At 42.2% G+C, this 24,161-nt stretch overlaps 1 protein-coding gene across 6 annotated transcripts in view; it reads right to left on the bottom strand.

Annotated features, from left to right (window-relative positions):
• Positions 1-24,161, bottom strand: part of PRRC1 (proline rich coiled-coil 1) — a 44,184-nt gene that overhangs the window by 5,647 nt on the left and 14,376 nt on the right. For all 6 annotated transcript variants that reach the window (XM_034773766.1, XM_034773772.1, XM_034773769.1 and 3 more), the window contains exons 5-8: positions 14,344-14,446; positions 7,720-7,883; positions 6,766-6,869; positions 5,773-5,875 (exon numbers count right to left, since the gene is read on the bottom strand). In XM_034773766.1, the coding sequence (XP_034629657.1) occupies positions 5,773-5,875; positions 6,766-6,869; positions 7,720-7,883; positions 14,344-14,446 (474 nt within the window). The remainder of the gene's footprint in view (positions 1-5,772; positions 5,876-6,765; positions 6,870-7,719; positions 7,884-14,343; positions 14,447-24,161) is intronic.

The following is a 24,161-nucleotide window of genomic DNA, read 5'->3' as shown; positions in this document are numbered from 1 at the left end:
CGCGTGGCTGCAAACCAGCGGTTACAGTTCTGTAAAGGAACGGTAAAGCAGTCCCAACACTAACATTCCCCTACCTCATTCAAAGCAGGTCATCATGAGCGACATCACCCTCATGAGGATCTCTGAGAGCGACAGACAGAGAATGCTCCGGGAAAGCCTTCAAAGACCAGGGCCGTATGCCGCCATGCTGTGCCAAGCAATGATTCCGGAGTACTTGCTAGTCTCGTGGCGCGGCAACGTGTCCTACTACGGAGGACCCAATAAGGCCGCTCTCCCCAAGAACCTAATGCAGCGGATTTCAAATTACCTGCAGGAGAGCTTCCTTGAGATGTCCCAGGAGGATTACTGCTCCATCCCCGGACATATAGACCGCATCTTACTGTAGCTGCAGTAGCAGGGACTAAACAGTAGAGCGGCTTGGGCAGGACAATCATGCAAAACCGGACATTGCTAGATTTTTTGGAATAGTTGCACTGCCCATGACTGAACCGTTAAGTTAATCAAACTAATCATGAGAAACCCATTTTTTAAATTGTTAATAATCATGTTCTGTTACAAATAAATGTTTAGATGTTTACAACACTTACTGGATGATCCTTCACCAGATTCTGTGTCCGGGGTAACGGCTGGGGAGGGTTGGTAGGGGATCTCTGTAAGGGTGATGAAGAGATCCTGGCTGTCGGGGAAATCAGCGTTGTGAGCGCTGTCGACTGCCTCGTCCTCCTCATCTCCTTCCTCATCTTCCCCGTCCGCTAACATGTCCGAGGATCCGGCCGTGGACACTATCCCATCCTCAGAGTCCACAGTCAGTGGTGGGGTAGTGGTGGCGGCCGCACCGAGGATGGAATGCAGTGCCTCGTAGAAACGGGATGTCTGGGGATGGGATCCGGAGCGTCCGTTTGCCTCTTTGGTCTTCTGGTAGCCTTGCCTCAGCTCCTTGATTTTCACGCGGCACTGCGTTACATCCCGGCTGTATCCTCTCTCTGCCATGTCTTTAGAGATCTTCTCATAGATCTTTGCATTCCGTCTTTTGGATTGCAGCTCGGAAAGCACGGACTCATCGCCCCACACAGCGATGAGATCCAAGACTTCCCGATCAGTCCATGCTGGGGCCCTCTTTCTATTCTGAGATTGCACTGCCATCAGTGCTGGAGAGCTCTGCATCGTTGCCAGTGCTGCTGAGCTCGCCACGATGTCCAGACAGGAAATGAGATTCAAACTGGCCAGACAGGAAAAGGAATTCAAATTCAAATTTTCCCGGGGCTTTTCCTGTGTGGCAGTTCAGAACATCCGAGCTCTTACTGCTGTCCAGAGCGTCAACAGAGTGGTGCACTGTGGGATAGCTCCTGGAGCTATTAGCGTCGATTTCCATCCACACCTAGCCTAATTCGACATGGCCATGTCGAATTTAGCGCTACTCCCCTCGTCGGGGAGGAGTACAGAAGTCGAATTAAAGAGACCTCTATGTCGAACTAAATACCTTCGCGGTGTGGACGGGTGCAGGGTTAATTCGATGTAACGGCGCTAACTTCGACATAAACGCCTAGTGTAGACCAGGCCTGAGAAGGAGGAGCCACCTGCGCCCAAACTAGGATGCTTACGGCCACCCCCAACCCCAAAAAGGCAGTGCAGAATGTTGGTGGTCGGGGACTCACTTTCAAGGGGAATGGAGGAATCCATCTGCCAATCTGACATGATATTTCAGGAGATGTTCTGCTAGCCTGGAGCCTACACCTGAGATGTTACAGAAAAGTTGCTAAGGCTCCTCTGTCCCTCCAACCACTACTTCATGCTGCTCAACCATATGGTCACGAATGACACTCCAGATATGACCCTGAGCAGCTCAGCAATGAGCACAGGGCTCTGGGAGTGACGGTAAAGGAGTCAGGGGTGCAGGTTGTATTCTTGTCCACTCACTTGGTTGAGGGTAAAGTCCTTGGGGGGCGGGGGAGAGCTAATAATGGATGATCAGGAAGGGTGAGGTATTTCATGTCTTTTTTTTTTTTTTCAGTCTTCACCAAAATGGTTGACCGGTGACAAGATACTAACACCATTAGTATGAACAACAAGGGAGAAGGAATGCAAGCCAAAACAGGGAAAGAACAGGTTAAAGAATAGAATATTTAGATAAGTTAGATGTATTCAGGTCAGTAGGGTACTTAAGGAACTAGTTTCAGCAATCTTAAAACCATTAGCAGTTATGTTTGAGAACTCAGGGAGGACAGGTAAGGTCCCAGATAACTGGAGAAGGGTAAAGGTAGTACTTATCTTTAAAAGAGAACCCAGGAAATTACATAACAGATCCCTGGCAAGTTACTGGTACAAATTACTCTACAATCAATTTGTAAGTACCTAGTCCTAGTGGATAACAGGGTTATAAGGAATAGCCAGCTTGGCTTTGTCAAGGACAAATCATACCAAACAAATCTACTTTCCGTCTTTTACAGGGTTACTGGCTACTGACTAGAAGGGAAGCAGATGTGATACAGCTTCATTTTAGTAAAACTTTTTAAACAGTCTGACATTCTCATATGCAAACTAGGGAAATGTGGTCTAGATGAAATTACTATAAGATGGATGCACAACTGGTTGAAAGATTGTACTCAAAGAGTAGTTATCTATAGTTTGCTGTCAAACTGGGAGGGCTTATCTAGTTGGCTCCCATAGGGGTCACTTCTGGGCCTGATACTATTCAACATTTTCATTAATGACTTAGGTAATGGAGTGGAGAGTATGCTGTAACACAGAGACCAATTGGTGGTTTACTACTCTGTGTCAGCTATTCTTATCAGGCCTGACATGCTCACCACACCTGACACACCGTCATGATACATACCCAAAAGATGGCATGTAATATTATCACTGGAAAGCAATGCATAAAGCCAGTCTGACCTAAACAAAGAAATATGTATTTGCTGGTCAGGCAGACAACGAAGGCACAGTTATATAGAAAGGTAAACAAAAATATCAACCCAGCGAGTGGGGGAAAGAGCCTCTGGAGGGGATCTGAACCTCAAACAATAAGTAATGGAATCAACTGATGGTATATAATATTATTTTTTTTATAAACGTGTATCAAGTAAGGTCTTTTATGAAAGCTAGTAACACACTGTTGATTAATATCATTATCAAATGTATGTATTAACACTATATGAGGAAATTTGGATACACAATGATATTATGCTTTAAAGTCTGTGACCAAACATAGAGAAACAAGTTTTTCCCTAGACAGGAGGGAGGGTAGCACTGTTGAATCAAAACAAAAGAAGTCATTTTACATATGAATCAGCATGGGGATAGAAAGTCCACAGAAAGGGAAGAACAGCCAGAGGTCCATCCTGAGTCTGGGGACAAAACAGTGAGATTGGGAAGATATAAGGAGAGAGAAAGAAGCCATCTTGCCATCCATTACTGGACAGAAACAAGGGGCCAGAGCTCTTGCAAGCTGAAAAAAGATAGGTAATTCAACCAAGGGGGCTGAAGTCTCTGGGACCTGAATGTAAGTAAAAAAACCTGCTTAGGCAAAGATCTTTGACAGAAAGGCAGCCACGGCTGGAAAGAAAAAGACTGGTAAGAAATCTGCCTTGAACAAAAGTTGTGGCTTGTTAAGTCTTAGCCACTACAAATTGTATTTTTACTTTTGTATGCAATTTAGTAAAGACAAATGCCAAGTACTACACTTAGGAAGGAAAAATCAAATGCACAACTATAAAATAGGGAATAACTGGTTATGCAATAGTACTGCTAAAAATGATCTCAGGGTTACAGTGGATCACAAATTGAATACAAGTCAACAAGGCTCATGAGACCGAAAAAGTTACATTTTTCCTTTTGGAATGTGCACATTCCCCAAAGTTGGATAAAGTTCTGAAAAATTAAAGTGAAAAAAAGATCCAGGCAGTCTTCCATTGGATTCAGTAGCAAAACAGATAAACACCCACATCTTGGTGTTTTGGGTTTTCAAAAACTGAAACTGAAGTTTATATTCAGAACAAAAACTGTTTTGTTTAGCAATTTTTCATGGGAAAGATCCTACAGAAAAATGTTGGGAAACAATAGAAAAAAAATTCTTATTGGTTATGTTTTGCAAAAGCTAGGTGATGTTAGGTTATATTTGATTTGTGACCTTCAAAGTGGATGAGATAAACTAACGTTGTATGAAGTGTAGTTGTAGCCAGGTAGACCCCAGGATACTGGAGAGATAAAGTGGATGAGGTAATATCTTTTATTGGACCAACTTCAATTGGCAAGAGAGAGAAGCTTTGGAGCTTATACAGACGTCTTCTTCAGAGCCCGTCTCTCTCACCAACAGAAGTTAGGCCAATAAAAGATATTACCTCACCTACCTTGTGTCTCTGATATGAGCTCAGACACTCTGAAGTTTAAACCTTCAAAGGGCATTCTGATTGGAGAGTCAGTTCTGAAATTTCCTCTTTGTTGGAGTGCCGCAGCCCAAAGAGGAAAGATCACAGCCTACATCTTCTAAGGTCACAGCCTCAGAACAAAGAATCTGTTTATGCAGGACTTTAACTCATACACAGGTTTGGATAGGAGATACCTCCACTTATTAAGAAATGACAAGGCAGTTGTTTGTTTATTCTTATTTCCTCCATAGTGGTTGCTGCTACTGAATCTTGGGATTGTCTGTTTGCTGCTAATTGTTGGCAGTTTAAATCACATTTATGAACTCAATTTTTTAAAAAGTCATTAAACTTTGCCTCAAGTTTTATAAATATTTTATAATTGAAGAACTAAATGGAGTCTAGGTCACATTGTTAAAATGCTAACATTTATGTATACAAACAATAATTTGCACTCACACAGCTCATCTCAGCCAAACCTCTCAAATAGTTTTACTATTAATTGAAACTCTCAATACTTCTGTGGAGATGGCAAGTAAAGAAGGGCAAGCTAAGGAATAGGCTAAGGCCCTTAGAAAAGGTGATACTGAGTCAGTGGCAATGCTAGGAATTGAATACAGGAGTGGTGAATCCCAAGTCCCCTAGAGCAAGGCTACACTTCACTTAAAGTGACAAGGACCAGTTTTATTATTTTAAGTTATGTGCAAAATAACCTAAAACCAAGATTACATATGCTAAACAGAAGGTCTTAACCCAGCAAAAATATCATGCATGGGAAGACCCTTGCACTTGCATATAGGTTCACTGAAGGCAATAGGACTCCATGCTGGCTCAGCATTTTGGCCCTCTAATATATTGTAGGATTGGGTAATAACTTATTGTGTCATTAAGTCACACTTAATACAAATGCAAGCATTATGATTCAGAAACTGCCATCTTCTCACTGATGGAAAAATATATTGACTCAGCAGTAACCTGCACAGCATGTTTTAATAATTCATTATTTTCAAACATTCCACTATTCTTTATTGAAAGCATTTTAAAATTTAAATTTCTTTCCTGGGCACAATTTAGATCTTTATGACATGGCTTTTGCCAACTGTCATCTTGGATTTAAATGACTACCTATGAAAAATCATGTTTGCAAACTGAAATGTGTCTACACAAGTTGTTTTGGATTTTTTAATTTAAAAAAGTAATGAGACTTGTACAGTGTTTATCTGCAAAAAGCCATTACGCATATTGACTAACTTTCACAACAGTTTTCAGGTAGACCTTAGCCTCATTTTATAAATGGAGAGGTAACTGCCCAGAGAATCAATGTCAGTGATGAGATTAGAACTAAGGAGTTCTGACTCCTAGTGCTCAGGCCACAAGTCTACCCCCTGATAAAAAACGAAAAAAACCTCACCTGTTGAATGTATTCCAGAGGCACTGGTGTCGCTTGGGTAAAAGTTTCTAGATGAATCCCATGGACTGGATCTTCAACAATCAGACATCCAATGTCAAACCACCTGCAATGGCACGCAAGTTACCCAAGCTTTAAACAGTAAAGAACATCAACCAATTGAAGAATGGCATTCTAGCAATGATGCAACTCTGGCAGGGTAAAAATCCAAGCTCGATCTTCTACCTAAAGTATTAAAGGTAGCTTTGAAAAGTGTAATTGAATGGAGCAGAGTAGGTTCAAAAAATAAACAAATCAAAGCCCAGCACATCGGCAAGGCTGTGGAGGGTTGTTTGTTTTTTTGTTTCTTCTTAAAAGAAGTATTTTCTGAAGAAATCATATAAGACAAACAAGAAATGGGCCCTAATACTTCTCAAATTGTATTAAGAAAAGAATTACTTCAACAATTATTTGTTAGTTCCATCTTTTCTTAGGAAAATAGTTTGTTTAGAAAACAAGTTAATGTGAACTCCAAAACAAAAGCCTGTCACAACTGCTGAGAGCAGCGCTGGGAAGTACATAAAGGAAAACTGACCAGACTTGAGAATATCATACGTTATTAGATGAAGGTACTACCTCAGCATAACATTACTAGAGTCTCAGTATCTACCCAGTTTACTCTCCAAATCAGTTGTCATTTTAGAACAGAACTAGTAACCAATTCCAACTCTTACTTTATTATAAGTCTCGTACTTCTGTAGATTTAAGTGCAACTGTGGAATGTTTTTCAACTTTGAGTCTCATAAACCTGACAAAATTTAGCTATTAAGCTCTCAAGATTTTTTGGACAAGAAGCTGAACAATTTCATCAAAGCAAAGCCTGCCAAGACAATACCGTACACTGACAGATTCTCTCCTTTCATCTCCCAAGTAGAATATTGCTAACAACTCTTTATGGGGCACCTGGACCCAATACAGAATGATTTTTCTTCCAAAGAATACTTCTAAGCCTCTCACTTGTCAGGAAGCAATTCTGCGATGAAATTTTCTACAGATACAGCAGGCTGTTTCTCGTGTATCACTCCAGTCCGACGCAAGCTGTCTATCCTTTCCTGAGCTCCCTAGATGACAACGTAACAAGTTGTTAGAAAATATTCTCTTTAGGTCACAACATAGCATAAAACTGATGGACGAATGTAACTTTTATCATTAAGATACACCACAGATATTGTTCAAAAAGCCTTTGGTGTTATATAACAAACAACATTTTGAAGTAAAAAATGTTTCCTTTAGAATCCCAAAAGTTACAGGAACTGTGATAAAACTTTGACAGTTTCAAAATTGATTTAGTTCATTACAAATCAAATTACTGACTTCCTGTGAAAAATAACTAGCTTTATATTGAAAGAAAATTAAGACACCTTTACTTGTAATGGTGCTGAGTTTCACCATGGTTAAAGATTGTAAATGTTTCTATTACTCTCACCTATATTTTCTAGCATTATGTTCTGGCTGTTTAATCACCTAATTATGTTAAAACTTTATCAAGTTGGTAACATCATAGGAGACTCTCTCCTTTAAAACTAGTGTAATTTATTTAAAATGGTACTGTAAAGTAGACAGGGGACCAAGAATTGATACACTGTGAAACTCATGATCTGACACAATATGCTAGGTACATTTGCAGTCAGTGACCATGTAGAAAATTGACAAAATAATTATGCCCTTTAACTGTCTTTGCAACAGGACACAAATGCCTGAGACCACTTTCTAATGACTGACTTGGCATAGATGACACCTATACACAAAGACAGTAATGAACAAGAAAGCTCCCCCATTTAATTTTTCTGGGGAGACAGAAAGGTATTTCTCAGAGGATGGGATTGTTCTAGGCAAACTGCTCCACTCATGATCACTGATATTTGTGATATTTTCCGCACAAAACTTTCTACATTGCTATTAACCCCTTACTTTTAATCCAGCTGCATAGCCCACAGGTTGTGGTGCAATGTTAGACAGTCCAGCTTCTCCTGTAACTGTGGCCATTCCGAAGACTTCTTGGAAAGCATCTCGAATGGCAGCAACTTTTACTTCTTTATTGGAGGTAACCACTATGTCCAGTTCTCCCCCAGATTCTACAAAGACAAAATATTTTAATAGAAGCTAATTCAAAATACACTCACATCTCAGAGTAGGCCTCAATAAAAATCAGAATTCTCTTTCCCTGTCTTCCTCATGTACTGTACAACGCATGTCAAGCTGAGTTTCTTGTAATGGGTACTGGAAACAGGAGTGTTGGTTAAAAGGAAATTGTTCTCACCAGCCATCTCTCATGAAGTAACCTCTACTTAGGAAATCTTTTAGGTGAAGAGTTAAAATTAGGATTTTTTTTAAAGTAAGTTTTGCATTCAGGGAAGTCAATGGGAGCTGATGGATGCTCAGTCCTTTTTAAAGAACAGACAACTTATAGAAGCCAGAATATGAATTTAGAAGCCTGACTTTGGTTAACACTTTTTTTTTTTAAATCCTGGCCATAGGAATAAAGTCTGATATGTTTTGGTAATGTGGAGACTAGCCCACAAGCAAATGAACTGACACCTCATACTCATTAATACTTATAAGACTATAAAAGCCCAAAAGAAAGGGTTTTTTCCAAGTATATTCTTGAACCATGAGCTTCAACATAGTTTGTTTAACTGTGTCTGCTTGTTTGCAGCTCTAATGGTTCCGCATCTTTGTAGTTCGTGTTTTCCTTAGACAGCTAACATCTATGAAACGTGGGTTGTATTTTTAATCAAGAAAATAATTTTTAAGGAAAGAATTTAAAAAAAAAAAACTTTTTATAGTAAACAATTCATATTTTTGGAAGAAGCCTAAAAATGACACATTTTCACCACCCCCACACATTTGTTTTTTAACTGCTTCTAAGACTATTTTAGATATTACATTCCCTTTATTTTCACTAGCCAATCTTGGATAAGCTTTAATCCATCACAGCACCTTCCAAAAGTCCTTGCTGCAACATGCTTCACTTCTTAAGAACAGCTTAAAAAACCCCTCAATATAACACGTTGGTATTTTCAAGCAAACAATGCTGAACTTCAAGTAGTTTAATTGGATGTTAATTTTCTCTTGCAAAGTATCAAATATGAATACTTTGTACAGACAGAGAAGACTGGAAAGTTGTTAGTCTGTTAAGCTGCCATTTCTAAAAATCCTCTGACAGCAGGAACAAACAGAAAATTAAAGCAACCTCTTTAAAAAAAGGCCAAGATAATGTAATGCTTTTTTTTTTGGGGGGGGGGGGGGGGGAGGAGAGACAGACATCAAACACTGCACCTAGAAAACCTGCTGATGAAGTCTGCAGTACTTACCCCAATACGTCATCAACAGTAGCATTTACCACAATCAACATGAAGCTTAAAATATTGGAAAAAAAGAGTTTTCACCTTGGCCCATATTGATTTGTCAACCCTCAATTACAGGGAACAGTTTCTCTGTATTAGAAGTCACTGGAGGTTTGCCAGAATAGTGACAACAGGACATTCTACCCAAGCCTTTCATTTTTAAAACAAAAAATTCAAGAAGTCACCGTATTGCTCAATGGAATTTTATGTATATATCACTGAACATTAACAATTGCATTAAACCTTAAGGTACAGTAAGACAGAAAACTGAGAACATCTTGATATGAATAAGGAATCAGGCACTATAGTTTAACAGGTGTTTGAAGATTCATCTAGGAATTATGCAGGAGTAAACTCTAGTGGAATGCCCTGACAGCATAAAAATCTTCTAGGAGGTTGGTGCTAATGTTAATCTATTATATGTCCAATAAACTATTCTATATATGGTACACTCTTTATTCTAGCGTGCACTACATGAGCTAGATACTGCAGCTTGTCAAACCAAACTATCAGGATTCAAGGACACACTCAGAAATGTAACTAGTTGGAAAGGAAAGCGATTCATTCCCAACATTATATTTACTGAATTCAACAGCAGTTTTGCCATTAACTTTATTAAGAGCAGGACTCGGCCCTGGGTTTATGATAATTATTTTCCTGTAATGACAGGTTTCAGAGTAGCAGCCGTGTTAGTCTGTATCCGCAAAAAGAAGAACAGGAGTACTTGTAGCACCTTAGAGACTAACAAATTTTATATATATATATATATATATATATATATATATATATATATACACACATACATACATACATACATACACACACACACCCGAAGAAGTGGGCTGTAGTCCACGAAAGCTTATGCTCTAATAAATTTGTTAGTCTCTAAGGTGCCACAAGTACTCCTGTTCTTCTTTTTTCTGTAATGAGTGTGTGAGAGCATGTGTTCACTCATCTTATATGCTGTATAATGCTACAATATAGAAATAAAGGTATTATGTGCTAAAAGCTATGTTAAATTTGAGGTTTTAACCACAAGTCAGGAAATTCAGAGTTAAGGTTAGCATGTCAAGTTTGGCTCTCCTCCCCTAATGTACAGATTACAACAGAGGCTTTCATTACGTGATTACAAAACATAACACATACTTCACATGATAAGCGGAGCTAGCAGCACCACCAATAGTAAAGCTTGCTCAACGCCTTCCATTATAAGACCCCATTTTCAGCAGCTCAAAATTTGGCCAAACTTCAGACTGAAATTTTCCATGCCAGGTGCCTGCCTTAGGTTAAATTCTTTTTAGAACATGTCAGTTAAAATAGTTCAGCTCTTTCCAAGAATGACATAAGGGAAAATATATTGTTTTTGCCCATGTTAAAAAAAATTCTTACAACCTTTCCACTAAGCAACTCTAGCACCCCCAGATTTGGAGCAGGGATCTGAAGTTCTGCAAAGAAGGGGGAAAATCACCCTGATGCCAGGGATGAGCCTTTTGCTATTTTCATGACAACAGGAAGGTTGCGAATTTATGTCATGATCCTGCGACATACAGGGTTCCTCAAATACAAAAAATGGCCGTATACACAACAGTTAAAGTTCCAAGAACTACCTTCCCCTTTGATACAATTTGTGTTTTTTAGACAATTTGATATAACTTCCAACATGGGCAAGTTCATTTGGTTAACTGAATCTTAAGTTTCCAAGTTTATTACTGCATTAGATAATATTATATTGTATGCTGAATACCACATAAAATTGCCTAGAGTTACATGATCAGATCCTGTGAAAGAAGAGAGAGTTAAGACTGAAGTAGGAACCTTTAACTCTAGATTTCCTGAATTGTGTGTAATCAACATTTACTAGAGCTTTGGGGTTTCCTGCCCCCAAAGCCATTCTCTCCATGGCTGGTTGGCCTTATAAGTGATTTCATACCACACAATAAACTCTTACTTAATGAGCAGCTAAGCCTTTGTCACTTAAATGTGAGGCTCTCAATGCTATTGAATAATTATCATCTTTAAGAATTTTAGCCACAAAGACATAAAGAGTCTATAGGTTTGCATCCACTCCACAACTCCACCTAGGTTCCTGTAGTTTTCAAGATGAATTGGGATGAAGCAGCTCTGAAATCCATTATAAGTAACATATTATGTATCCCAACACCTTTGAAGTACTGAGTACTATGAAGTCTCTCTTTGGAGTCTGCTGCCAGCGATTCTCAAGCAGCAATGCAAATGCTGTGTTTTTCCTCTCAGCCCAGTCACCATACTCAACAGTGCTTCAGAACTGGCTGGGCCGCTTTAAAGTTTAACTTTGAAACAACTCCCAAGTCAGCTATGAGTAAAGATCCCAAATCAGTTTCTTAAATAAAATATAAAAAAAACTTTTGCCAACCCAGAAGAGCTGCAGGTCTTGAAGAGAAGAGAAACATTCAAGTATTAGCATTTCCTCTTCATGCCTCTACAAACCCTTAAGTTGTGTTCTGTGGCCTTTTAGTGACTTTCGATTCTCACTTTCTGGTATCAGAACTATGCTGGATGATATTTAAGTACCCCATAAGGTAGGTTTTACTACAGAAAGTTGAAAGTGGCTGTACAATGACACTGTTGCATGAAAACGCAACACATTTAAATGGAAGCATGCTGGATGGAAGATTCGTATAAGCAATTTACATAACAAATAAAAATCTTAAACATTTATTTAAAATATACGTGGCACACAAGAGAACTTTGTCTTATTTTTTTTCATACTAGAAGATTAGTGAAATTCCCTCAAACGTAGTTAAAAACGAAATCCAATGGACTTTACCGCAAAGCACAGTTGCCAACTTACACGCAGTAAAGCACCCTGACTTTCACAATAAGCCAAAAATCAAGCTAATCCCATTTCAAAACAAGGCCAAAACAAGGCAATCCCTAAGAACCTCAACACTATGTGACTACATACTCCCGGCGTGCAGTCTGGGACTGTGGTGGGCCCGCTGTGCATCCCTGACTCCCTCCTCTCCTTGCCGGGAGCCGATCAAAAAAAAGAAGCAACAAGCTACAAGCCAAACACTAGTCAACAAGCAACTCACAAGCCAATTAAGCCAAAAACAAGCATAATTTCTGCATTTTTTTCATGGGTTTGGCATGTCTGCCACAAAGGCACCATTTTATAGTACAAATAAACCACTAGCCGGGTGAGTATTCCTTGGCAATTAGCATACTTATTGGATTACTGAAGGGACAAAAACAAATTCCAACACACTTGAGGCATGCAACATATTTTAGCACTAAACTACAACATTACATTTTTTTTTCCTTTTAGCCTAGAATAACTCTGTAATTAAAATATTTTAAAGTTGTTGTACAGTCTGTTCTAAGATTCCAGGATGCTCCCTGTGAGTCACTCTGAAGTCTAGAATGTCTGTTTAACCAGCGTGAAGCAATGGAAACAGCTACAAGCAAAGTTGAGAACTCTTTTTGTTCAAAATATCACCAGGTTCAACCATCACTGGGCTTCAGTTTATTGCCATCCAATTTAAGTTCTCAGCCATTGTGACTTTACAAATTACATCCATGCAGTGAACAGCTACAATAAAGGCATGTATCTATGCCATGCAAAGTCTTACATCATTGTGACAATAGAGGTAACTCAACAAATCACCACTCTTACTCTACAGACTGCCGGGATGTTGAATTACTTTACCCAAATGTCATGCCCGTGGGTGGGGACGGACTTTCAGTTACTAGTTATTAAATAAGATTCCAAGCTCTTCCCTCTCCCTTTCCTCAGTTTTTGTATTTTCATATGCATCTATGCAGATGACTACAGCAGACAGAGAACTGCACCATAAAGAGGTAGCTGCAGGTGCCCAGATAACTGCTCACCTTCAAATATTTTAGAGACATCATGAGTGATCTTTCTGAAGTTAACAGATTGTGCAGACATAGCAATCTATACATTAAAAGTCCAACCAACGTTGGTATAAGCAGTGTGGGCCAATGGGTAAGACACTGGCCTATCCCCTGGACTACACTGTAAACTTGTGTTCTATCCCCAGATCTGCCACTAACCTGCTGCATCAAGTCACTTTACATACCTCTGTTTCCCATCCCATTCTTGTCTGTCCTGCCTATTTAGACTGTGAGCTCTTTAGTGAAGGGACTGTCTCTTACTGTGTGTTTATGCCACACCTAGCACAATGGGGCACCAATCTCAGGTAGGACTTCTAGGCACTAGTGTAATACAAACAGACAGTCCCTGCACTGAAGAGCTTACAGTCTAATGAGAGGGACAAAGGGATATAACATACAAGCAGAAGATTAAAGCACAGAGAGATTAAGGCTACATCCACACTGTGAGTTAGGAGTGTGATTCCCCTGCTTGCGTAAACATGCTCATCCCAGCTCTTATTGAGCTATCCCAAGCATAAATAGCAGTGCAGATGCGGTAATACGGGTAGTGGCAGCAGACGCACGGTTGAGCACAAACCAGTGGATATGTACTCGCCACAGCTCAGCCACGTGTCCACTGCCACCACCTTTGCTCCCACAGCTACACTGCTATTTACACTCACACTAGCTTGACAAAAGTTTACGTAAGTATGCGTACATGAGCAGGGGAAATCACACTCGTGGCTCACAGTGTAGATGTAGCTGTGTGACTTGCTCAAGATCACACAAAGTCTGTGGCAAAGCTGAGACTAGAATCCAGGCCCCCTGAGTCTCAGTCCAGTGCTTTACCACAAGACCATCCTGACAAAACATCCAATTAAGGTGGCAGAATGGGTTTTTATACAACTTTCCAAAAAGTGCCTATTTTTGGAAATTATGGCACACTTCCTGAGCCGAATTAGAGACATTTCAACCTCAAGTTTAATTGGGGAAGTTACAAATTGATTGCAAAGTGGGGCATAGAAAGATAGCAGCATTCCAAATGTAATGATTCCATCACTACCACACCACTAAAAGTCAGTGTTGTGTAACCTGAACCATGGCCCAACATTAAAAACAACAAAAAAAAACCTGTCTTACGTACAAAATTCGGTGTACACCACACTCCAGTACTGCTTTTAAATGATCAGTTTCATTGTAAACCTGTACAGTACTTAAAAGTTCTTCTAAAGAGTATAAGATTCACTTTAAGTTTACAAGTTCTGTATGATTCACACTTACTACCCTATGGAAGTTTGCCTCAAATACTTACTGATATATGGAGCCATGCCAGGATCCAGCGTGGTGATCATGGACTCTACTGAGTGTTTTGTTTTATCAAGCACCGACTTTACCATAGGATTCCCAGCTACACCCTACAAAATTAACAAATAAATAAGTAAATACTGTATATTGAGTTTATTCTCAAACCTTTAGGCCTTTTCTTAAACCTTGAAATATTACACTTGAAACAAACCTGGGACAGCAAGTTGCTTCAGATTTTCCATTCAAATAAAACAGTGGTTCTCAAACTACTGTACTATTGACCCCTTTCACATAGCAAGTCTCTGAGTGCCACCCCCTCTTATAAATTAAAAACACTTATTCATATATTTTACACCATTATAAATGCTGGAGGCAAAGCAGGATTTGGGGTGGAGGCTGACAGCTCGCGACCCCCCCCAGGTAATACCCTCATGACCCCCTGAGGAGTCCTGACCCACAGTTTGAGAACTCCTGAAATAAAAGTCAAGACACTCAGTAGGCATCTAGGGAAGATAAATCCACACTTTTTGACATTATGCATCTCAGGGCAGAAACCAGATTGAAATGATTTAAAATCATTTTGAGGCTTTGTAAAACTGATGCAAAAATTTGTGCCTTTGCAATTTTAGATTAAAATTTACACAGAACTAATGCTTTTTTTAAATGCTCCCATGCAGAATAAATGCTTTCTTGAAATGCCATTATTGGTGTATCTTAGTTGAATTTTACACAAATGCTATATGCAAAAAACTAAATATTGAAAATTAAAGGTCCTGATCCCATAAGTTCTTGAATTCAACAGGACTACCACTGTGCATGCTAAGCATGTGCATAACTGTTTCCAGAATTAAAAGTTAAAATTTTTATTAAAAATCTTAGTGGCATGAAATCTTTGTCGCTTCAAACTGAAAGTTACCTCAGTTTTAACAATTAAACGTTATTTAAGTTATGGTGAACTTAACAAACAAAAAAAAGTCAGGCCAAAGTTCAGAAATAGAAACCTTAAGTTAGATTTCTAGGCCTGAATTTAGGCTCTTAATGTTGGCATTTTCAAAAGCACCTTTGTGATTTAGGCACACAGGTCCCACTGACTTCAAACTGCAAATCCTGATGAAAGAGGACAGTATGATCAAAATATTTCAAGCTTCCTTGAAACGTAGAAATTCAATATATCGAAAAGTAACACTGTTTGCAAACACAGCTCAGGCTCTTTTGCTTATCAATTTTGGATTGGAGTTTGTGGTGTTGTGCATTAAGGATATTAATGAGGCCCTGGATTTGTTTCAGCACAGATGAGCAATTTAAGTGTGAAATTTTTCCTACTGAATTTCAGATCTCAGTTGGGGAAAAGGAGATTTAGCAATTAAACTAAGAAACAAGTACTACTATAACAATTTAAGACTATAAAATGAAAAGTAAAAAAACAAAAACAAAAATACATGTAAATATATGATTTAAGTTTTTTTAAAATCATGATTTTTAGCCACTGAACAGAGACTGAGTTTTACCTTTTCTCTTGGCTAACAGACACGCACGTGCACACGAGAGAGAGAGAGGGGGAACGAGAACACACATATGTATGCATGCACGGTGCAAACACATCAATGAATTTTCCTCTTCCACCACAAGAATTTTGGAGTCTCACTACCATAGTATGACTCTCTTCAACTAGGGTACACTTTTCTGACCTTGCCACTAATGCTACTCCATAAATTCATTACTGAAAGGCTTTATTGAGATGTACATTAAACAACCCCTCTCTCTCAGTGACCAAGAGCATTACCTACTATAGCTTGTCTAGTACCACTACCCTGAGACCAGAAATCCTAGGGTTGAATTTATGCATAGGTCCCTAGTATTGACTATAGATGCTTTCACACCATGTAATTGGACTGTCTGAAACAATTTTAAACGAACATTAAGACAGAGGGTTTCTTTTTTTACCTTCTTGAAAAGCCAACGTGATCTATTTTTGTATAGTCCACCATTAACAAAGATTTCTGAAGCGACATAGCTGAAAGTCATTTATATATAGGTTCCAGACAATATTAGCAATGTGCCCAATGTTCCTCCGCCAAATCATCGTAGGTGGAACTGCTTTCTACTGCATTCAAATTGTATTCAATATGAATGCAAATACGCCCCCAAATCAGAGTGAATGCCAGTGTCACTCCAGAGCAGCTTAATCAGACTTATTTAGTTTAGTGAAGGCACCAAGAGTCAGCTCAGTAACACTGTTTGACAAAAGCATTTCACAAGCACAAAAATGAGCAAAAAAATACAATAAAGTAAAAAACCAGACTTAAAAGTTATTCACATTTATATAGCTACATTTTTGCTATAGTGAAAGGCATCTTATAGCCCAGGAAATTTTCTCTTAGTGTGAAGCGCTTGTTATTTATGTTGCTCAGTATATTTACAATATTTTGAGGAAATGTGCAATACTTTGATAACTTTTCTAAGTATTTTAAATTGCTGTCTACCAAAGCACTTTCCACAAAATACTGATATTTTCCATTTCTTTGTTGCAGATGCAGCACATAAATAAATGCACATAATTTATAAACAATAGCAATGACTGCTACATGTTAACAACAAGTCAGCTCTCATTCATCAGGTCACAAAATATTTGATACAGGAATCAGGATAGAATCTGTCCCCCCACCACCCTGTACAGCACTGCAGAAGTAACCATGTGCATTAATTTGGGGATCAGGGAGATGGGTGAGGAAAGGCATCTTCCACTTTCCTATGAACCATCACACTGGTCATTGCTAGAGACAGGTATAAGGCTTGGTGAGCTAACTGTCTGATTAGATACAGCAAATAAAACAGTTACTTACCCTACAGTAACTGTGGCTCTTTGAGCTGCTATAGTCAATGTAATTTCCACTGTAGGTGTGCATGAACGAAAAAGGTTTTTTAATAGTTATGTCAGTCAGGAATGCACACATTCCCCACATTACCTTGTGCTCCCACCATGACCTTCTGTCAGTTCCTTGTAATTCAAAGTTTGTATTGGTGAGGACTTCAAAAAGTTGGACAGAGGGCAAGACATGGGATCCACACTAATTACAACAGATCAAAGAACCAGCGACTATAGGGTAAGTAACTGTTCTCTCTTCTTTGAGTATGTGTCAGTGTAGATCCCGCTGCAGATTACTGGCAAGCAGTATCCTCCCTGGATGGTAGGACTGAGGAGTTTTCACTGTATCAGTCAGACAGTGAAGAATTGCTCTCCCAAAATTTGACATCTGGCTTTGCTGCCATGTCAAGTGCATAATGTTTGTGTGACACAGTCAGGGCCGGCTCCAGGCACCAGCCCACCAAGCTTGTGCTTGGGGCGGCACCTGGAGGGGGGCGGCGCGGCGCTCCGGCCCCCCGGGAGAGCGGGGCCACGGCCAGGCTCGCCGCCCTCCTCCCGGCGCTCTGGCCGCCCTCCCCCCCGGCCACCGGGGGGAGAGCCCTGGCTGGGGCTCGCCGCCCTGCCCCCTGCGCTCTGGCCGCCGGGGGGAGAGCAGAGCCCCGGCCGGGGCTCCGCCGCCCTCCTCCCAGGGCTCCCGCAGGGGTGGTGTGTGTGGGGGGGGGGGGGGGGCGCGGCGGCTTTTTTGCCTGGGGCGGCAAAAAAGCCAGAGCCGGCCCTGGACACAGTCAACTGTTACTGGGTGTGAAAACAAGAAATCCAAGTCCCTGGAGAAGCAGTTGTACGTAGTGGCCTACACCAGGAAGTCAGAACTAGAGTTGTGATCCAGCCTACGCTAATCAATCACTAATCTTCACAGAAACTGCTAGGAGTGGGAGGGAGCCCAGCTCACTTCAGCAGATGATAGTCAACTCTAGGAAGGGTGTTCTATTGCTTCCAGGGGGATTGCCTAGTGAAAACTTGTCGGGAGGCTGACAAGTAACCCAGGAAGGCTAAAATGGAGCCCAAGAGATTCTGGAACACGACAGACCTTCAGAAAGGAAAGTATCAAATTAGGAACAGCAGGCATGGGCTGGGCCTGCTACCTTTAAAGCAGGGGTCTCAAAGTCCAGGCCCACGGGCCATCTGCGGTCCAAGAACCTCCCCACTGTGGCCCACAGAGGAGAAACGCATGCAGATACACTGCCCAATGTCTGCTGCAGACACCGCTCCACTGCAGCTCCCATTGGCTGGGGGAGACGGGCAGAGATACCATCACTAGTCACTGGGCAGAGTCACCCATGGAGGCAGCATCATTAGTTGCCGGGCAGTCAGACATGGCGGCAGCATCACTTTTTTTCCACAATTAATATAAACAAGCCAAAAGACTGAACACAACTATCTGATGCACACCTTGCTGCAATCCTGAAGGTTTCAACTGCTCAGTCACGGAGGCCAAACAACAAACTGACAGAACTGAAGTGTTGCCAGGTGTCTGGCAAACACTAAAAACTCTGGCAGGCGAAGAATTTTATAAAGTTGTAAGACAGTTTTATTATTTCTAAGAAATTCAAAATAAAAAATACAATAAATGTTTTCTTTTCTGAACACCATCTTCAGTGACATTATTGGCCTGCTGGGAGGATTTGAGGACTGGCACTGGCCCTAAGGTAAATTGAGTTTGAGACCCCTGCTTTAAAGACTTGAGTTCCCAAAAGGAGGGGAGAGGGGAGTTTAACTGCTCTTGAAACACAGAGCAGAAACTTGTAGAATTTGGACAAAAAATAAATTGATAACATAAATACCAATACACCTCTATGAAGTACTGCTAGAGTCTCGGGCTTCTTCCCCACTATTTGTGGTGGTCAGGTCATCCTAACTCACCAGGAAATAACCTGGTGGCAGTTTAACACAAATTAGTGAGTTACTCCATATAGCTGCCTTGTAAATCTCCGAGAGGCATGTTCCTAAAGCAGGCAGAAGATGCTGTTTGTGCCCTGATGGAGCATACCTTGGCATTTAGAGAGGCTCCCCAACCATTTGATAGCATCTGGAAATACATCGTGTGATACACTTAGAAATTCTCTGCTGTGTTACAGCTTGGCCTTTTGCTGCACCAAATATGACTACGAAGAGATGGCATGACAGCCTGAGGTAATAGAGCAAAGCTCTGGAGACATCCAGAGTAGGCAGTTCTTCTCCCAACATTGAATGAAGCTTCAGGAAGAAGACAGGTAAACAGATTTGTTTAGGTGGAATTTGAGACCACTTTAGGGATGAACGTGGGATGTGGTTTCAGCACCAGCCTGTTCCTATGGAAGCATATATAAGGCAATCCGGTCATAAGAGCTTGGAGTTCACTGACACTCCATACTGAGGTAATGGCCAAGATAAAAACAGTCTTGCTGGTAAGGGGGTGTTCTGAGCACTCTGACAGTGCTCCATAAAAGCTATAGGAAAACGACACCGAGATCCCATGTGGGAATCAGGTCTCTGACTGGAGGCAAAGTACGAAGGAAGCTCTTGAAAAATGTTGATATCATACATAGGGTGTGAGAAGACAGTCTGACTGCCAGAGTGCAACATGCAAATACCATAGCAATGTGAACCTTAAGGGTGTCCTTGTATATTTTGGGAGCAGCATATAGTCCAGGATCTTTTCAGTATTGGGGCTGCCACTAAGTCAACATTATTCTGAGTTGCCCATATAATCTTTTTTCATTTCAAGGAGAAGTCTTCCTGGTGGAAGGTTTTGTGTTTTATATAAAATTTCTTGAACTTGTTGGCGGTAATCTGTCAGTGCTTAACCAGCCAACATCAAAGCAGTCAGGTGCAACAACTGCAGGTTTGAGTGCATTATCTGACCTCCATTCTGAAGTTAGGTCCAGGCACTGTGGCAGGTGCATGGGACATTCGAGAGCCGAAAAAGTCTTGACTAGTATGGGGCTATTACGATAATCCCAGCCTTGTCTGATCTTGGATATTATCCTGGGAATCAGATAAAAATTATAGGGAAGTGTATAAGAGTCCTTGAGACCATTACCTCTTCTGAAGCAGAAATGCAGACATTTAGTATTGTCCTCTGTGACAAATGAGTCTATGATAGGAATCCCCCCACTGACTGAATATTGTGTCTAGGATGGATTTCTGCAGTGGCCACTCAAGGCTGGTCACTATATGTCTTCTCAAGTAGTCTACTAGGTTGCTGACCCATTGAAAGTGTTGAGCCACTGCGATTACCATGGTGACAACACCATACCCAGAACCTGATGGGTTCATGGCAAAGAGAGGATGATAGCGTACCTCTTTGCTTGTTTAGAGTGCATTGCAAATGTGTTGTCAATCAGGATTTGCACCATGGAGTTCCACAGAACAGGTAGGAACACTGTGTAGGCCAGTCTGATGGCCCTCATTTCCAGGATGTTCATGTGTAGTTCCCAAGACCATGTGTCTTGCATTTGCAGATATTACAGGTAGGCACCCCCTATGAGTCTGTGATAAGAGTAGTCAGGGAGGGGACAGAAGGGCATCTCTTTTCTCACATTTACTGGATCTAACCATGAAGCAAGCTCCCATAGGACTTGAGGCAGGAATGTGAGCCCTTTGTGCATGGACCTCAGCCACACTTGCAAGGACTGTAAATGAAATGTGGCAAGTGGCGCCATATGTTCACATTAACTTGTGACATTGTAGCCCCAGACACATATGCACTATCATCATCAGACTAGGCTGTAGATCATACACCTCTGACTGAAGTGACTGGCACCTGTCCTCTCTGGTGCCTGGAAGTGGATCTGGAGCAGGGGCGGGCAAACTTTTTGGCCTGAGGGCCGCATCGGGTTTCAGAAATTGTATGGAGGGCCGGTTAGGGGAGGCTGTGCCTTCCCAAACAGGCAGGCATGGCCCGGCCCCCGCCCCCTATCCAACCCGCCCCTGCTTCCCTGACAGGCCCCCGGTACTCTTGCCCCATCCAACCCCCGGTGTTCCCTGACTGCTCCCCCGGACCTCTGCCCCATCCAGCACTCCTGCTCTCTGTTCCCTGACCGCCCCCAGACCTCCCCACCCCTAACTGCCACCCGCTGCCCCATCCAACCCCCGCCTCCTTCCTGACTGCACCCACGGGACCTCTGCCCCATCCAACCACCCCTTCTTCCTGTCCCCTGACTGCACCCACAGGACGATTGCCCCATCCAACCACCCCCTCTCTCTATCCCGACCGTCCCCGGAACCCCCACCCCTGACTGCCCCCTGCCACCCCACCCAACGCCTCCTCTCATTCCTGACTGCCCCTCTGCCCCCCTCCGGACCTCTGCCCCATCCAACCACCCCTTCTCCCCAACTTCCCCCAGAACCCCTGCCCCCATTCAACCCCCGTTCCCCACCCTCTGACCGCCCCAACCCCTATCCACACCCCGGCCCCTGACCACCTCCCGAACTCCCCTGCCTTCTATCCAACCCCGCCTCCCCCACTCCCTGCCCCCTTACCGCGCTGCCTGGAGCACCAGTGTCTGGCGACGCAGCTGCACCAGGACAGGCAGCCGTGCAGCACAGAGCACCAGGTTAGGCCCTGGCTCTGCAGGTGTGCTGCCCCAGGAACTCGCTGCTCCGCCGGCCAGAGCATTGCGCCAGCGGCACAGTGAGCTGAGGCTGCGGGAGAGGGGGAACAGCGGGGGAGGGGCTGGGGGCTAGCCTCCCAGGCCAGGAGCTCAGGGGCCGGGGAGAACGGTCCCGCGGGCCATAGTTTGCCCACCTCTGATCTGGAGTCTATTAAAGCTCTGATGAAGTCTATAGTCTGCAATCGTGCAATACAGGATTTCTAGTAGTTCAACAGACCTACCTGAGACAATAGGGAAAGGACATATTATATGGCCGTTGCAATATCCTGGTGGGAACTGCCCCGATCAGCGAGTTATCCAGGTATGGGTGGACATGAATTCCCTGTCATTTTAAGTGTACTACTCGTACTACCAAGCATTTTGTGAATATTCTCAGTGCAATAGGAGTCCAAAGGCTACAACCCTGTATTGATAATGAATGGCCCCACTGTTGATCTTAGATACTTTCTCCAGGTTGGATGGATGGCTAAGTGGAAGTATGCATCCTGCATACTGCGAATCAGTCCTACGCTCGAAGAGATAGAACAATGGAGGCAAGTGTTATCATCCTGAATCTGAGGAGAAATATGTATTTGTTGAGTCTCCTCAGGTTTTGGATAGAACAAAGACCTCCTGTCTTCTTCAGAATGAGAAAACACTGGGAGTAGAAGCCTTTTTCCCCCCAAACTCTATTGCAGGGGTTCTCAGACTGGGAGTTGGGACTCCTCAGGGGGTTGCGAGGTTATTACATGGGGGGGGGGGTGTCACGAGCTGTCAGCTTCCACTCCAAACCCCGCTTTACATCCAGCATTTATAATGGTGTTAAATATATTAAAAAGTGTTTTTAATTTATAAGGGGGGTTTGCACTCAGACTTGCTATTTGAAAGGGGTCACCAGTACAAAAGTTTGAGAACCACTGCTCTATTGGGACCTACTCTATGGTTCCCAGACAAAGAAATGAGGCCACTTCTATTTTGAGACTTTTCTCACAAGACCCTGCTACAGAAGGACTGTTTGATGTCATGACAGACAATACGCAGTGCAAAGAGGTAAGGCAACTCTAAAGATCGTACTCTCTAGTCTAGGTCTAATGTGGCTCTCAACAGCTTTGTCAAATCTGCTAATGCATCATAGGAGTGGGGTGCATTGCTTAGAATATGGTGTGATAGTCTCCTCTTCCTATCTCCAAACACCTTTTTGTCATGATATTCCATCTGTCTGGGATGGTAGGATGACATGCACTGTGAATGGTCCATCTTGTGGCATGGAGCAGAGGTGTAAGCCCCCAGAGAATGCAGGGTAGCTTTCAAGTCCTTCAGTCAGTGCATAGCACTGCCTGTCTGCATGCTGAACAGCCCTGAGCCCTGAAAGGACAAGTCCTCTATCATGGCATGCATTTTTCTCAGGATGCCCAATGCCTAGAACCACAGTGCTCTATGCGTGACCACTACAGTGGCCAAAGACCGATCTGCAATGTCTAAAGCATCCATTGCTGCCTGCAACACTGTCTTGGCCACCATTGGTGCTGGCCTTTCTAAATTATGTCCTGAAGATCCTCTGCTGTCATAAAGGAATTTCATGTTGAACAGGGTGACACCCTTTCTTGTAAGTATCATTCTTCAGCAGAAAGGGCTGGCTGTTAGCCTCACACAGCTGGAGCGAAGCTGAACAGCATGACTTCCTCTCAAATAAATTGAGTATTTTAGGGTCTTCGTCCTTAGATGTGCTTTAGCTCAATTTCTACCTCTCTTGTACAAGTCAAATAATTAAGGAGCCTAGCTTGGGGATAGCGCAAAGGTCTTCAAATCCTGTGGGAGGCACCTGGTACTTCTCAGCTTGTTTTGCCATTGGCATTACTATGGATGGAGTCTGCCACAGAGCTTTAGCGAGGTCAAACAGTCCCTCAGTAATGGGGAGGGTGATCCTGACAAGACGAAAAGCTGACAGGTTTTCAAACAGCTTGTGAGATTTCTCTGATCTGATGACTGCTGAGACTGGAAATCGACAAAAGGAGCGCCTGGAACACCCTGAAGTCATCTGGTGCCAGTACTGATATCAAGACTTACAGTTTCATCTGGCAACAAAGAGAAGAGATTCTTTAGCGATGAGCTGGGGTGTTGATGTTGTTCTGACCCTAAATCTGGTTCTCTCTGGTATTCAGGTATTAGTGGTCTGGTCATGCATACTGCTAGCAAGAGAGAGCTCTTTCTTTCCCTCTGTCATGGAAAATGGCTTCTCAATGCCTGTGATACTGGCTGTATAACACAGGAGTACAGTGGACTTTGTTGGATGTTGGTCAGTCTAATGCCAGTCTCGATGGGCCGGTG

This window comes from Trachemys scripta, chromosome 6 (assembly GCF_013100865.1).
Source record: "Trachemys scripta elegans isolate TJP31775 chromosome 6, CAS_Tse_1.0, whole genome shotgun sequence".
NCBI classification, from domain to species: domain Eukaryota; kingdom Metazoa; phylum Chordata; order Testudines; family Emydidae; genus Trachemys; species Trachemys scripta.
This window is presented reverse-complemented; position numbering and strand designations above follow the sequence as displayed.